Source organism: Mizuhopecten yessoensis, unplaced genomic scaffold (genome assembly GCF_002113885.1).
Source record: "Mizuhopecten yessoensis strain PY_sf001 unplaced genomic scaffold, ASM211388v2 scaffold716353, whole genome shotgun sequence".
In the NCBI taxonomy this organism is placed as follows: domain Eukaryota; kingdom Metazoa; phylum Mollusca; class Bivalvia; order Pectinida; family Pectinidae; genus Mizuhopecten; species Mizuhopecten yessoensis.
Genome location: NW_018480074.1, coordinates 908308 through 925305, shown reverse-complemented (window position 1 = coordinate 925305; position 16998 = coordinate 908308). Strand labels below are relative to the sequence as shown.

General features: G+C 32.8%; 1 protein-coding gene across 1 annotated transcript in view; it reads left to right on the top strand.

The window, feature by feature from the left end:
- The window catches only part of LOC110443577 (probable palmitoyltransferase ZDHHC21), a 44050-nt gene that overhangs the window by 14721 nt on the left and 12331 nt on the right, over positions 1-16998 (top strand). Inside the window, exon 7 of the mRNA XM_021487868.1 lies at positions 5389-5435. Coding sequence (XP_021343543.1) covers positions 5389-5435 — 47 coding nt within the window. The remainder of the gene's footprint in view (positions 1-5388; positions 5436-16998) is intronic.

The window sequence follows — 16998 nt, the reverse complement described above, 5'->3', positions numbered from 1 at the left end:
GTCTGATGACCTTATTGTCAGTAACTACATAACCCAGATTTGTAAAAAACTAAAACTGTCTGGTGACTTCATTTTAAAGAAAATTGGTTGTCGGTGCTCTGAACTTTTAATAGTTTTCTGCCTAGAAATGTAACTTACTAGGTGTAAAACAAAATGGGCCTGCAAAAAAAGTATAATATGCTTGTTAACTTTGTTAAACTGAGGTAGCAGAATACAGTAGAAATGGCCTGACTCTGATAAACAATGCACATGTCGAGGAAATGTAAACACAGCGGATTTACCCTACACAACACATGTATACATGTATATATATTTGTAAACTGCATTACATTTACAATACATATAAAGTACTGAGAAGTGTATAAACCTCTTTTTTCTATGTATGTCACTTGTGTGAAAACCATGGTTACCACATCAAAAATTACCAAAAAATGCCAAAAATTGCTATTTTTGACCCAAAATTTGACCCCCGCAACTAGTAATTTTTTTCCTAAGTTCTGTCTGAAATTAAAGATTACCTACCTGGTTGCAGAATTATCTGGGTCCCAGTAAAGTTGTAAAACTTTTTTTTTTGCAATTTTGCGTCGTGTGCTGTTGTCAAAATTTTACCTCCTGTAAAGCTAGCTTTTCATGTGTAGGCACCCTTTCGGATTATGGCTAAAAAAAATCCTCGAACCAAAAAAATCTTTTTTTTTTTACAAATGTGAAGCTCACATAGCCCACTTCATCATGCTTATACCAATTTTAGTACAGTTTTATTTTTATATTTTTTTTACATATCATTATACAGGGGTTAGCCATTTAACAAAAATATCACCTATGGCCACAACCCTCTACTGTATACTGCTACCTGAAGATGACTATCATGTTCATTTATTGAGCTAGAAAAAATGCTCATCTAATTCTACTACTACAGAGAAATTAATCTAAAAAACATATCTGCATACCCGGTATGAAAAAAACCAACATCAGTTCATTTACAAATTTAAAAAAATCAGTTTGTTAGGGTATAAATGTTACATTTGATCTTACCATTTCAGAAGCACTCAATCAAGATCAAATTTATTCAGCAACCTGCCTGTTCAATGCAGATATTTTATTGCAAACAGCAGCATGTTTGATTGGTGATAAGTCTCCAGTGGAATTTTGAGTTCGCTCCCTTCACCTGTACACAAACTTCACTCCTTGCAGTGTCGTGAAACACAAGTTACCTCCCTTGCTACTTGAATTCCATGAATTGTCTGTACAGTTAATATTACATTGGCTTATAAGGTTTCTAAGGAGCTTGTCTGTTTACGTTGTTGAAAAATGGCCATGCCGAAATTTCTTCTCCGGACTCCTGATGTAGGCTGTTTTCACTTTTATCGAACAATTTTTGATGTTATAAAAAAATGTTTTTTAGTAAGTCCTTTGAAATCAAATAAGGCTTGTATATTGTGTTTCATATTATGGTCTATCATTTTCAAATTTGGTTTCTTATTTAGGAATAATATTCTTGGAAACATATAGTTAAACATTGTGAACATTTGTTACTCTATTAAAAAAAAAGTAAGTTTGAATTTGCCATCATTGAATAATAATTGTTGTAATTTACTGTAGAATTCCTTTTAGTGATACAAGAAAAAACAAGTTTATATTATTACTTTTAAATATCTTAATTAAATCTGGGTTGGTTTTTTGCTGACTTAGAGTTAAAAAATAAATATGCTGACTTAGAACTAAATACTAAACATGTAAGTACATGTAAGAAATATGATTATCGCAATGTGTTCTGTCTGCTGACAAATCAGTCTAAAGTAGATCACCCAAGTACGCTGACAATATCATCGGTTACATGTCTACATATGGGAGTAGTATTTCATATAACAATCAATTTACTTTAGTAAGGATATTATTTTAAATATCATCATGGTACGTTAGTTTGTACTTTTACATATAAAAATCAACAACACTGTTAAATAGCTTATTGTTTTCCCATAATTCCCTGTGATATATTCTGCACTGCATCAGACCCCCCTTTTTTTTTTTTTTTTTTTAGAATTTAACAACAATTTAAAGTGGACATTTTATACTGTCTATCTATTTGATAGCTTTCTATTTTATTGCAGGAAACATAGGCTTGTAGGAGGAAGTGATTAGTTTTACGAGTTTGCCTACATAGCCATCGAAATTACAGCCACTGACTCTGAAAGTCTGGGCATCTCTAGTAGGTGATTGAGTTAATATTTAGTCTCAATTTTTCTTCTGCTAGATATTCTTGAATCTTTCCGTCACGTTTCTGACAATTTGCCTCAAGAAGGCGGATCCTTCACGCTTGTTGTGTTCTCTACGAAATTCAATTACATTGCATTGTCACTAGTGAGTTCAGTCAAGCGTACCATTGTTGGAATGCTGACAAAAACTGGAAGGTTGTATTACTCATTCCTAATCAGTGTTTTATTTCCCTGTATCCTCCATGCACATTAAATGTGTGTGTAAACTGCTGTGAGTATGTAGGTTATAACACACAAGTACCAAGGGTCAGTTGCCAACAGTCTTTAAAATACTTTAATGCAGTCTGACTAAAGTATTTCTAAATTGAGTAGGAACCACCGAATTATGATTTGAAGTTTTCAAGTGTGATCTGTAGCCCATTTATATTTAAATGACAATGCTGTGTAACTAAAGTTCGTAAAGAGGTGATGTAACTAAAGTTTGTAAAGAGGAAAAATAACTAAAGTGTGTATACATAGAGTAAATATAACTAAAGTGTGAGATGTTTCTTAAGTTTGTAAAGAGGAGATGTAACTAAAGTTTGTATAGAGGAAAATTAACCAAAGTGTGTATACATAGAGTAAATGTAACTAAAGTGTGAGATGTTACTTAAGTTTGTAAAGAGGAGATGTAACTAAAGTTTGTTTAAATATGTGACTACAGTGAGTATAGAGATGTAACTAAAGTTTGTATAAATGTGTGACTACAGTAAGCATAGAGATGTAACTAAAGTTTGTATAGAGGAAAAGTAACTAAAATTTGTATAGATATGTAACTAAAGTTTGTAAAGAGGAAAAGTAACTAAAGTGTGTATACATAGAGTAAATGTAACTAAAGTGTGAGCTGTAACTTAAGTTTGTAAAGAGGATATGTAACTAAAGTTTGTATAAATATGTGACTACAGTGAGCATAGAGATGTAACTAAAGTTTGTATATAGGAAAAGTAACTAACGTTTGTATAGATATGTAACTAAAGTTTGTATAGAGGAAAATTAACTAAAGTGTGTATACATAGAGTAAATGTAACTAAAGTGTGAGATGTTACTTAAGTTGGTAAAGAGGAGATGTAACTAAAGTTTGTATAGAGGAAAATTAACCAAAGTGTGTATACATAGAGTAAATGTAACTAAAGTGTGAGCTGTAACTTAAGTTTGTAAAGAGGAGATGTAACTAAAGTTTGTATAAATATGTGACAACAGTAAGCATAGATATGTACCTAAAGTTTGTAAAGAGGAAGAGTAACTAAAGTGTGTATAGATATGTTACTAAAGTTTGTATAGAGGAAAATTAACTAAAGTGTGTACACATAGAGTAAATGTAACTAAAGTGTGAGATGTTACTAAAAGTTTGTAAAGAGGAGATGTAACTAAAGTTTGTATAAATATGTGACTACAGTGAGCATAGAGATGTAACTAAAGTTTGTATATAGGAAAAGTAACTAAAGTTTGTATAGATATGTAACTAAAGTTTGTATAGAGGAAAATTAACCAAAGTGTGTATACATAGAGTAAATGTAACTAAAGTGTGAGCTGTAACTTAAGTTTGTAAAGAGGATATGTAACTAAAGTTTGTATAAATATGTGACTACAGTAAGCATAGATATGTACCTAAAGTTTGTAAAGAGGAAAAGTAACTAAAGTGTGTATAGATATGTTACTAAAGTTTGTATAGAGGAAAATTAACTAAAGTGTGTACACATAGAGTAAATGTAACTAAAGTGTGAGATGTTACTAAAAGTTTGTAAAGAGGAGATGTAACTAAAGCTTGTATAGAGGAAAAGTAACTAAAGTAAAATGTATAGATATGTAACTAAAGTTTGTATAGACGAAAATTAACCAAAGTGTGTATACATAGAGTAAATGTAACTAAAGTGTGAGCTGTAACTTAAGTTTGTAAAGAGGATATGTAACTAAAGTTTGTATAAATATGTGACTACAGTGAGCATAGAGATGTAACTAAAGTTTGTATATAGGAAAAGTAACTAAAGTTTGTATAGATATGTAACTAAAGTTTGTATAGAGATGTAACTAAAGTTTGTATAGAGATGTAACTACAGTGAAAATAGAGATGTAACTAAAGTGTGAGTAGAGGAGATGTAACTAAAGAGTGTGGAAAAGTGGTGTTACTAAATTTTGGATAGAAGAGATTATTTAACTAGATTTTGTATAGAAAAGATGTAACTACCGGTAAATTGTATATTACTTGTAGAATTACTTCAGTCATGTGTAAGCCACACTGATTTTTTCTGTACCCTAAATTGGGTTTGGGGGAGGGGGTAACCAAAGGTTGTCACAGTACATTGATAAGAGAGGAGATGGGCCCTACATCAGGTCATAGTTAAGATGAACAAAATTCATTATGTTTCTGATTATATACAGAGTAATGGCCCTTCCTTCACATTATCAAGGGCATGTTCCATGTATAATGTTGCATGTTATTGCATAATTTTGTTTCCATTACCTCTTGGGATAGCAGAATCATGTCACTTAATAAACCAGCTTTTAAACTGAGTTATGGCCCTTTTTTTACGGACATATTTGTATATTCTGTCACCTGCAATTGCAAAGGTCTGTATATAAGTACCTGGTGTAATTGTAGAGTGGCACATATTGAAATTGGGTCTCATTTCCCCCCTTTACACATATACAGAGTTATTGCAATTTGTTAGTTTTTATTCCAAAGTTTGTTTGGAGGTAGGGGACTTATGGTTCAAAATTAGTTTGGAGGAAGGGGCTATGGATTGCTTGTACTACTTTGCCTTTATAATAATAATAATATACAACACTTATATAGCGTCCTAAATAATTTGCTGAAAAAAGTTGTTAGTTGCGTAAAAGTTATCTCAAGAAAATGTTACCTATACTTTGAATTCTAAGTAACAATAAAAAGAAAAACAATATTTCCTGTCGATGAATTATTTCTAAATAAATATTTTAGAAATGTTCCTGATCATCAATATATGATTGTTTACTGGGTGAGTGATTTATGAGGAATTATGTTTTATAAGCTAGTTTATTGTGAAGCATGTATTATGATATATATATATCATGATTTAGTGGTCCTGTATTAACGGATCATTTTATCCCAGCCTTAATGTCAAAATCATGATTAAATAATTTATTTGTTTATTTACAGGACAGGACAACATTGGAAAACATGGGACCAATGCCACCACTGTCAGAGTAAGTCTCCTACAATTTATTTTTCTTTTCTTTTTTTAAGTATACAGTGGGGTTTTTTTCTACTTTTTTTATTATGCATTTTTGCTACAAGAATGAAATTGCTTTAACTCAGTGCATATCACCACCCACAACAGTTGCCAAGCCAAGTCTTTTTTTTTTTTTTTTTTTTTTAAATATTTGACTATTTCTTAACTCATCGTTCACACTAATTTGCGGCTAATTTTTCAATATAAAAATATAGAAAAACATTTCAGTATACCAGTATTTTCAGTATTATAGACAGTCTGAATTTTCCATAAACTCTTCTAGTATCAGAAAATTCTCAAGATAAATAGTAGAACATCAGGCGTAAAAATAGAGTTTCATATGTAGTTTGACCTTTCAAATTTAATAAGTACATTGTAGTCGTAGTTAGTTGAACAACTGTATTACCTTCCATGTTATAAATAAACAGAAAAAGTAAAAGCTAGTGGATGTATAAATTGACTGTACATGTTTGGCAGGTAATACCTGAAAACTCTTGATCTGAGAGTAAACTTGTGCTATGTCCTATGTTGGAGCGAGGTAAAACCTGAAAACTCTTGATCTGAGAGTAATCCTGTGCTATATCCTATATTGGAGCAAGGTAAAACCTGAAAACTCTTGATCTGAGAGTAAACTTGTGCTATGACCTATGTTGGAGTGAGGTAAAACCTGAAAACTATTGATCAGAGAGTAAACTTGTGCTATGACCTATGTTGGCGAGGTAAAACCTGAAAACTCTTGATCTGAGAGTAAACTTGTGCTATGTCCCATGTTGGGGCAAGGTAAAACATAAATACTCTTGATCAGAGAGTAAACTTGTGCTATGACCTATGTTGGAGTGAGGTAAAACCTAAAAACTCTTGATCAGAGAGTAAACTTGTGCTATGACCTATGTTGGCGAGGTAAAACCTGAAAACTCTTGATCTGAGAGTAAACTTGTGCTATGTCCCATGTTGGGGCGAGGTAAAACCTAAAAACTCTTGATCAGTGAGTAAACCTAAAACTCTTGATCTGAGAGTAAACCTGTACTACGTTTATGTTGGGGCGAGGTAAAACCTTAAACTCTATATTTGAGGAGAGTAAACAGTTTATGTTGGGATAAGGTAAAACCTGAAACTCTTGATTTGAGAGTAAACCTGTGCTATGTTTATGTTGGGTAAAACCTGAAACTCTTGATTTGAGAGTAAACCTTTCCTATGCCACACACAGAACCATGTGCTTCTGGTTAGTTTATAGCTCTTGGGAGGGGGGGGGGGACTTTTAGCATGTCAAGATGTATTGAGATTGCCTATTAAATATCATACTATTTATATGCTATTAATCTGTTTTTAATACATAACAACAGGAATTAAAACTTTTCATATAACTCCCCCTATCTGAATGAATATTGAGTGAGGTGAGAAAAAAAATCTTATTGTCTAGATTCAATAGCATATATATTGAAGGAGAAACTTTTATAATTCGTGCAAATACTCGGGGAAGAACAAATATTTCTAAATACAAAAGATTGATTTACTTTCTTTATTTAAGAACTTAAAGTATGTGAAGATAATAATAAAATAAATTAAGATAAATTATGTTCTAAATTGTACTTTAAAAAAAAGAAATTAACAATTTTACTTTTTTGTGAAAACTGCAGTAAAAAAAAAATCAAAAATTATTTTCTTTTAGGTATGTATTTTTATAATTACAAAATGACAAACAAACACAATTGCAGTTTATATCCTGATTTTCTTAGTATCACACAAATGACAACTGATATAAATTGGAATGTACTGTATGTTATAAAGGTAAAAAGTTCTAGCTCAGAGTACAAGTTTAATGTACCTGCATATTTATTTGTTAAATTTTGAATAGAATGTTCGTACATTTGTGACATATTGTGATTTCCCCAGATAGTATTATAAAGTCACAGTTTCATATCAATTTTTTATTTCAAATTAGATTCATGTACGATAAAGGTCCAATTCAAGATTATGATAAAATTGGGGTTTTTTAAGTCTGGGATAAGATGTGTTTTTGGATTTGACAAGGAGATAAGACAGCTGGTGGGTGATATGTATTTACAGTGTTCGGTGCCCGGTGCCATCTCATTGTGAAATTGACATCCGTGTTGCATATGTTCTGATCTCGAGATAAATAGTAATGAAATCCTCTGATCAGCACTCCGACATCGAAGGTTAAAATTAGAATCAATTAATAAATGTAGATCTCGTGAAATTAAGTTCAGATAAAAATGTCAGATTTTCATATTGCAATCATTAGAAGAGATTTGAGAGAAATGCTTTAATGAGGAACTGACAAGATGTTACGAGGTCCTGACAAGATGTTGGTGTCAAGATTATTCAAATAACAAATTATAGTCGCGATTACAACAAATATTGGAAACATGTTGCGGTGAGATTTGAATTTTTGAAGGAGTCGACTTGTGTTTTGTGATATAACTTTGTTGATAAAGGTAATTAGAAAATAAATGACATCAGTTCGGATGATAAATCCCCTGTTTTAATGTAATTGTACATATGGTTAAGTGTTCATTCAATCTGTAATATTTCACTTGTCAACGAATATGACGATAAGTGGGTTGTGGATAACGTTTCCTAAAGTGGTTGATTACAAACTTTAATTATTACAAGTCACAGATTTGTAAGTGAAGTGTTAATACATTTGTAACCACGTATTGATTTGTACCTTCTTTGTAAAAAGTGTAATGTTGTATTCTATTTAACAGCAGATCCATACACGATCACAATGAAAATCACTAGGTCTACGGAAATCATTTACTTCATAGACCAAGTTGTCTGTTAAGTTATTTCATATGATGTTGTATATGATTCAATGATTATAGTATAAAAAGAAAAAAAGGTTATGTAAAATCTTTTTTCTTCGTCACCACACATCATTCGTTAATTATATGTTATCAACACTAAAAATGTTAATAAAATGTTCTTGCTCGAAGTCTAGTCTTCGGGAGGTCGTAAAAATCAACCTTATTCAGACCAATTTATGCTGTAGACTCTCAACCCTATGGTATTTTTTTTTGTGTTTTCATGAATATATTTTCTCTGGTAATAAAAGACAGTAAATAATTTATTTCTACAGAAGTGTACCGTTGATGAATCTTAAAATGCTTTTAAATCCATGAATATTAGGTCCTAAATTTTATTTTCAAGTTTCAAGTTTTACAGTAAAAAATGAAGAAGAGTAAATGAAATTTCCTGTGCATTATTGAAATTGTATGGAATCAACCCTTCAAAGGATTCAAGGGAAAATAAGGTTCTAAAAATGTATAACAGTATCTAAAACAACAAATTAATACATAAAAAAAAATAAAAAAATCACAACTTCTTTTACTGTAATGTTATTATCAGGTTTTTTTATTTCTTCACACTACTTAAAGTTACTGATGTGTAATTATTAATATCATGTCTGTAAAAAATGTACAGCTCCCGGTAAGTTTGCAAAGGCAATTATTTTATTATAAAGTAAAAATAGCAATTTGAGATGAATGTCTTGATTAATGCATAAGAGCTAACAAGCAAGCTACAAAAAAATCCTATGAAAAGATTTTAAACAATTATATAATTAGTGCAGTACTAATCATTATTTCATGATAATCTTTTCAAAATGACCATCGACTACAGTATGGGTTCAAGTCTAGATGCATATGTTTGTTATCAGTAAAATCCATTTCTGTAAGAATTGCCAGGTTATGAAGTTGTAAAGTACCTATTGATTGGTCCTACCCTATTATCCTGCTAAGATTTCTCCGACAGGAATACATCTCCCTGTTGTATCCGAGGCATGTTCTCACCTTGTCTTACAAAAATATCGCAATAACTTGAAAACCGATGGTTATCAAAATATCAAAACCAGGTGTATTGAAATGCAGAAAAAATGTGTGAAAATGTGCGAACAGCTTGACTAAAACATATTAGAATAGAATTAACAGCATGAAGAATCATTGACCGGAATATGTAAATTCTGTAGTAACATATTTCACTGTAGTAATCCGGGAAGAAAGAGTGTTCTTCTAATTGTGTGTGTTGTTGGTATTGAGGTAAAGGGGTAGGGTTGATTTATGTGTTTCGTGATTGTATATTACAAGGTTATGTCAGACTTGTTTTTAAGTCAGCACAGGCAAGGTAAAACAATTATCATGTACACCTTTACGCTGTATTTTTGTAATCAACATCAGAACAAATATTTCAAACACTTAAGACCGATCTATTATGCCTTTTTGATATTTTCTCATATAGATAATATATAAGTGGAAATTGTCCAAGTTCATTGTAATTGTAAAAGTGGAAATTGGGATGTTAGCATGTGTAAAATCAAAACTTTATAATTTTCATTCCATATCTGTTAAAATCACATCAAATTGATTTAAAGTGAGATTATTTCAGTCGTATAAAACTTACTTTAAATACTGTTAATTCTTTCTGATTACAATTTTTAAAAAAAAATGAAAATTATATACATGAATAATGATGTCAAAATTATTAATTTATTTAAAAATAAAATATTGTAATTTGGACATATTCAGACAATGCAGGTTTTGTTTGTTTGTGGTTTAACATCCTCGTAACAGCCAGGGTCACATGAGGACAGGACAATGCAGGAGCCCTATACCGGTAGTAATCACCCTGTAGGTCTATCTGGCTATCTTTGAATTCAAATTTGAGTGCTTTCTTTGGATAATTAATTAGCACTATTCCTTATTGGATTTAACTTAATATTCCTAACTAAACTTAAACAAGGGAGGTAACTCTTGTATAGTACTGTTTAGATCAGTTTCACAGGAAATTAGGTGAAGGTAATTAAATATTTTCAAATTTTAACTATAATTGGCTTCTTAATTAGCAATCTTAACAACTATGAATTAGGAAAATTGAATTTGTATTATGAAAAAAAATTAACTCATTGGCTTTTTTTTTTTTTTTTTTTTATAAAACTAGTTAAAAGGAAAATAATTCTTGTATCAATTTTTAGGTCACCTGAGCTTTAGCTTTAGCGTCCGTCGTCCGTCGTGCGTCATCCGTCGTCCGTTAACATTTCACATTTTCAACTTAAGCTGAAATACTTGCAAAAGGATTTCATTAATATTTCATGGGAAGGTTACTGACATCTCCCTGACCAAGTGTTGTTATTTTTCGGGTCGATCAGAAATCCAATATGGCCAACACGGCCGCCATTTTTAAAAACTATTTCAAACTTACAGTCAAGTTCCGTTAGACCGATTGAATTGAAACTTTGTAGGAATGATCGACTCATGGTTCTGACAAAGTGTTGTTATTTTTCGGGTCGATCAGAAATCCAATATGGCCACCACAGACGCCATTTTGAAAAACTATTTCAAACTTAGTCAAGTTCTGCTAGGCCGATTGAACTGAAACTTTGTAGGAATGATCGACTCATGGTCCTGACAAAGTTTTGTTATTTTTCGGGTCAGAAACACAATTTGGCTGCCATGGCCGCTATTTTAAAAATACCTATTTCAAAGTTCTAATAGGCCGAACTAACTGAAAATTGGTCTAGTAATGATCAGCTCATGGTCCTGATAAACTTAAGTTAACGTTATACTTAACAATTTTTTACTCAAATTGGTACATATTTCAACAACAAAAATAAATACTGTAAGACTCAGGTGACCGTTAAGGTCCATGGGCCTCTTGTTTTTCTATGTATCATTTGACACTTATTCTGATTAAATATCACCAGCATGTACAATGTACAAAGTTTAAGAGCATCATGATATATTGATGTCGGCCCTAAGTTTCATAATGTATACTGTCCAGTATTTCGGATTGTTTCTTTGGTCGATAAAGAAATATGTTTTGCAACATTTTGATTAAAATACTGATTTTATATTCCTGTTCAATGCGTAATTTTAGACAAAGGGGCAATACAATTTATAGGAACCCATTGAACTCCCATATTCCTATTTAGTAAAAGAAATTGTAAGTCTTTTGTAAAATCCTGTTATTTTATCAACTGTAAGTTGTATAAATGATTATAAATTTTATTTGATAGTTATAGATTTTGTTTTACTACAACATACAAAAAGACATACAGATAACAATAACTAATACAATTGTTTGTGGTTTAGTTTTTAGCTCACCTGGCATGAAGTGCCAAGTGAGCTTATGCCGTGGTGCGGCGTCCGTCCGGCGTCAATTTTATTTATTTTTAAATGACTTCTCCTTAATAACCGAAATGCCTAGGGTATTGATATTTGGCCAGAAGCAAACTGGGATGAAGGGCTACCAATTTTGTTCAAAGAAATGACCTTCACCTATTTTCAAGGTCACAGGGGTCAAATATGTTAAAAACTTTAAACAACTTCTTCTGAATAACCAAGATTCCCAGGGTGATGATATTTGGCTAGAAGCATGCTGGGATGAAGGGCTACGAAGTTTGTTCAAATAAATGACCTTCGCCCATTTTCACAGGGGTCAATTGTCTTAAAAAATCTTTAAACAACTTCTTCAGAATAACTTAGAGGCCTAGGATGATGCTATCTGACCAGTAGCATGCTGTAATAGAGGGCTACAGAATTTGTTCAAATGAATGACCTTGACTAATATTCAAGGTCACAGGGTCAAATATGTTTAAAACCTTTAAACAACTTCTTTTGAATAACCAAGATACCTAGGATAATGATTTTTAGCCAGTAACATGCTAGGATTAAGGGCTACTAATTTTTGTTAAAATGAATGACCTTTACCTATATTCAAGGTCACAGGGGTCAAATATGTTTAAAACCTTTAAACAACTTCTTCTCAATAACCAAGAGGCCTAGGATGATGCTATCTGACCAGTAGCTTGCTGTAATAGAGGGCTACAGAATTTGTTCAAATGAATGACCTTGACTAATATTCAAGGTCACAGGGGTCAAATATGTTTAAAACCTTTAAACAACTTCTTTTGAATAACCAAGAAGCCTTGGATAATGATATTTGGCCAGTAACATCCTGGGATAAAGGGCTACCAAGTTTGTTCAAACAAATGACCTTCATCTATTTTCAAGGTCACAGGGGTCAAATATGTCAAACATCTTTTAAAAACTTCTTCTCAACAACCAAAAGGCCTTGGATGATGATATTTGGCCAGTAACATGCTGGGATGAAGGGCTACCAAGTTTGATCAAACAAATGACCTTTATCTATTTTCAAGGCCACAGGGGTCAAATATGTTTAAAACCTTTACACAACTTCTCCTGAATACCCAAGAGGCCTAGAACAATGATATTTGACCAGTATCATGCTCAGATGAAGGGCTACCAAGTTGTTCAAACAAACGACCTTCACCCATTTTCGAGGTCACAGGGGTCAAATATGTTTAAAACCTTTAAACAACTTCTTCTCAATAACCAAGAGGCATAGACTAATGATATTTGGCCAGTAACATCCTGGGATAAAGGGCTACCAAGTTTGTTCAAATGAATGACCTTCGCCAATTTTCGAGGTCACAGGGGTCAAATATGTTTAAAACCTTTAAACAATTTCTTCTCAATAACCAAAAGGCCTTGGATGATGATATTTGGCCAGTTACATGCTGGGATGAACGTCCTTTGCTCATATTCAAGGTCACAGGGGTCAAATATGTTTAAATCTTTAAATGACTTATTCTGAATATTCAAAAGGTCTAGGGTAATGATATTTAGCCAGAAGTATGCCGGGACAGAAGGCTATAAACGTTCAAGGTCACAGGGGTCAAATATGTTTAAATCATTTCATAGATTCAAATGGATAGAACACAGATATTTTGCCTGTAGCTGTATATTAGTCCACTTTTAAGATTACAAGTGTGAGATTAATACCAGGTGACCTCATGTTACCCCATAGAATCTCTGAGTATTGACAGGTATAATATGATCTAACCTAGTTTTGATTGATGTATTATATACATGGCAATTTATGAAAAGTACTATACTGTGCCAAATTAAAGATAAACAGTGTTTTTTCCCTGTATAGTTCATCCCTGAGTCAATGATGATGCCTTTGAAATTGATATTTTTTATCGTATAGGAAAACTATCTGAATTTGTCTCTCATCAAAATGCATAATCTTGTAGCTCAAAATGTGACAAATTATTCAAAGGAAATTATTTCAAAAATGTTATCATAATTTACATAACTGATTACAATAAAAAATAAATGTTTTTTTTGTTTGCTTGTTTATGCATCACAATTTTGTTTGTTTACTTTGATTTCATGATTAAGTATGAGCACTCTTTTGACTGCAGCCTTTTATGTTAAACCATTCCCAAGAATTATAAAAAAAAAACATCTATAAAGTTAATAGGTGGTGGCATAAAACCAATGTAATTATATAACAAATGCAATAATACATATGTAGGCTCGGAGCAAAAACTCAGATGATCACATTGATAGGTAAAAGTACATATTTTTAATCACTTATGTAATTATGTGATAATCTGTACGTGTGTAATATTTAACCTCACTAATGAATGAATGGTATGTAGGAGTTAAGGCCCCTTGCCAGCTTTCCATCTTTAATGGCCCATCAGACAGAGCTTAGGTGAACTTGTGGAAGTTTTGGAGATTCGTAATGAAGTTAAATAAAAAAAAAAACTCGTGATTACTGTTGAGAAGTACTCAGACATTTAACAGGGTCTTTATGCTTGTAATTAGTCTTGATAGGTTGGCACTTACTGGACGCCTATTTCAGGATTTAAAATGGTTTACAGGAAATTATTTTATTAAATTGAAAATTAGTCTTCTTAAACGTCTCTCATGTATGGATGGCATATAAAAATAGACGGATAAACTCTGAAGAGCTCTCCAAGCGAAATCAAATTATATTCTTTCGACTCTTTTCAGTCGTTAAATCCTGTTATCTCAATGGGCTGAATTGCTTTCGTCTTTTCCAGGGATTTCTGAGGGGTAAATATTTAATATAAGTCCCGAAGAGACGGCTCCTTTTAATAATTATCTCGTAAACGTGAAGGTGTGAAATTTCACATGTTGTAGAGGTAAGACTGTGGAAGTTAGCGGAATATTACGTTATGTCAAAATTGCTCTTTAGAAAGGAAAAACAGATAAAAGTGGAAAGTAACCTGTTGAGTTATCAGCGGTGTTTCTGTGGCATTCACAGCGCAGAGCGTAGTCAGGTGGTCTATGCCTAGATCAGGGCAGATACAGGGCCTAATTACATTATGCATTATCTCTTAGCTTCAGCATGTATAAATGTGTGGATATATATCTCTTCCTCCCAGGAGACTGTGGGAAAATTTCATCCCAAAGAATGTTAGCCCTAGGCTATATAGCAGGATGGACCTGTTTCCTCAACCTAACACATAAAGAAAGGCTCAACAGTTAGGAAACAGATCACTCTAGTTCTAATTTGTTTTCTAATATTTCATAAAGAAAATACATCATGTATATGTATTTCGGGTTTGGATGAAATATTTATAGATTTTTTTTGTTTAGTTGAAAAACATGTACATGTCATACAGACAAAAATTAAGCATATAGAAAAAAAAATCAGTTGAAACTGAGTGCAGCCATCATAATTGGCTTCTAGGCTAGGTAGCCATCATAATTGGCTTCTAGGCTAGGTATCATATCTAGATTTGAAAGATATTTTTTTATAAAACCTTATCTATTTATTTAAAAGAAAACAATAAAAGAAACTTTCTGATGTTGATTCTAAATGTCTGATAGGAAAGTTTTTACTTTTTTTTTTGTAAAACACTAGTTTTCAAAGTTTGTTCATTCTGACATATAGTTAAAGACAAAAAGTATCTGTCATTTCTTAGCATGTTTGTCTGTCCCATTTAAGCAGATGTAAGCTATGCCATGGTACAGAAACACTTTATATGTTTGTTATCTGTGATATACGATATTTGCCGTAATTCAGTTTGAGAATTTCATAATAGAGAGCCCATCAAGAGAATAGAAATTAGTCATCAAACAGAGCCGGTGAAACACAGGGATAGAAAGACCCAGAAACTGTTTGTAGGAATACGTTGATGGGATTGTACTTTTGTGAAATTGATTAACAGAATGTCTCTGGACCAGTACCTAACCCAGCAGTGAGGGTTGTTTAGGTTAAGGTTGTTAACAACCAAACCATAACTGTGTTGTCTGTGAGGGTTACCTCCCTTAATCTAATTAGCATTATGTAATTGTGTGTTGAAACCATTGTGTAAAAACAGAGTTTAGCTTGTCTAATCTACTATCATTAAAAGATGATTTACCAATTTGTGCCTACAGTATACCATCTCTAAAAGATGATTATAAATGTAATTCAAATGTAGAACTCCTTTGAAATGGAGCTTCAAGTCACACCCTAGTTGACATACTAGTACTACGAATTGTTTATACCCACAGGTATACACTATCTACTTAATTCCTACAAACAGGTTCTGGTAAACATCTGTCTCTGTTTTTAGCTCACCTGGTCCAAAGGACCAAGGTGAGCTTATGCCATACCGCAGCGTCCGTCGTCAGTCGTCCGTCAACTTTACACTACTTGTCCTGAACCACTGAGCGGATTTTAACAAAATTTGGTGTGGAGCATCCTTGGGTGAAGAAGAACCATTTTTGTATAAATGGTGGGTCTGGCCCCCCAGGGGCCTGAGGGGCGGGGCCAAATAGGGGAAATATAGCAAATTCTTCTTTAAAATCCTTCTTCTTCTGTAGAAATGAAAGGATTTGTTCCATATTTGGTTAGAAGCATCCTTGGGGGAAGGGGAACAAAGTTTGTATAAATGGTGGGTCTGGCCCCCCTGGGGGTTGAGAGGCAGGGCCCAATAGGGGAAATGAGCAAATTCTTTAATATCATTCTTCTTCTGTAGGAATGGAAGGATTTGTTCCATATTTGGTCTGAAGCATCCTTGGGTAGTGGGGAACCAATTATGTATAAACCATGGGTCTTGCCCCCCAGGGGCCTGAGGGGCGGGGCCCAATAGGGGAAACATAGCAAATTATTCTTTAAAATCCTTCTTGTTCTGTAGGAATGAAAGGATTGCATCAGAAGCATCCTTGGGGGAAGGGGAACAAAGTTTGTATAAATGGTGGGTCTGGCCCCCCTGGGGACTGAGGGGCGGGGCCCAATAGGGGAAACATAGCAAACTCTTTTAAATCCTTCTTCTGTAGGAATGAAAGGATTTGTTCCATATTTGGTCTGAAGCATTCTTGGGTTAATACAGGTAAAACATCTGTCTTTGGGTTTAAACATTTGTACATACAGGTAAACATCTGTCTTTGGGTTTTAACATTCCTACATACATGTAAAGAATCTGTCTTTAGAGTTTTAACATTCGTACATACAGGTAATAAATCTGTCTATGGGTTTTAACATTTCTGCATACAGGTAAACATCTGTCTTTGGGTTTTAACATTTCTACATACAGGTAAATAGTCGGTCTTTAAGTTTTAACATTCGTACATGCAGGTGAACATTTCTCTTTGTGTTTTAACATTCCTACATACAGGTAAATAATCAGTCTTTGAGTTTTAACATTCGTACATACAGGTTAACATCTATCTTTGTGTTTTAACATTTCTTCA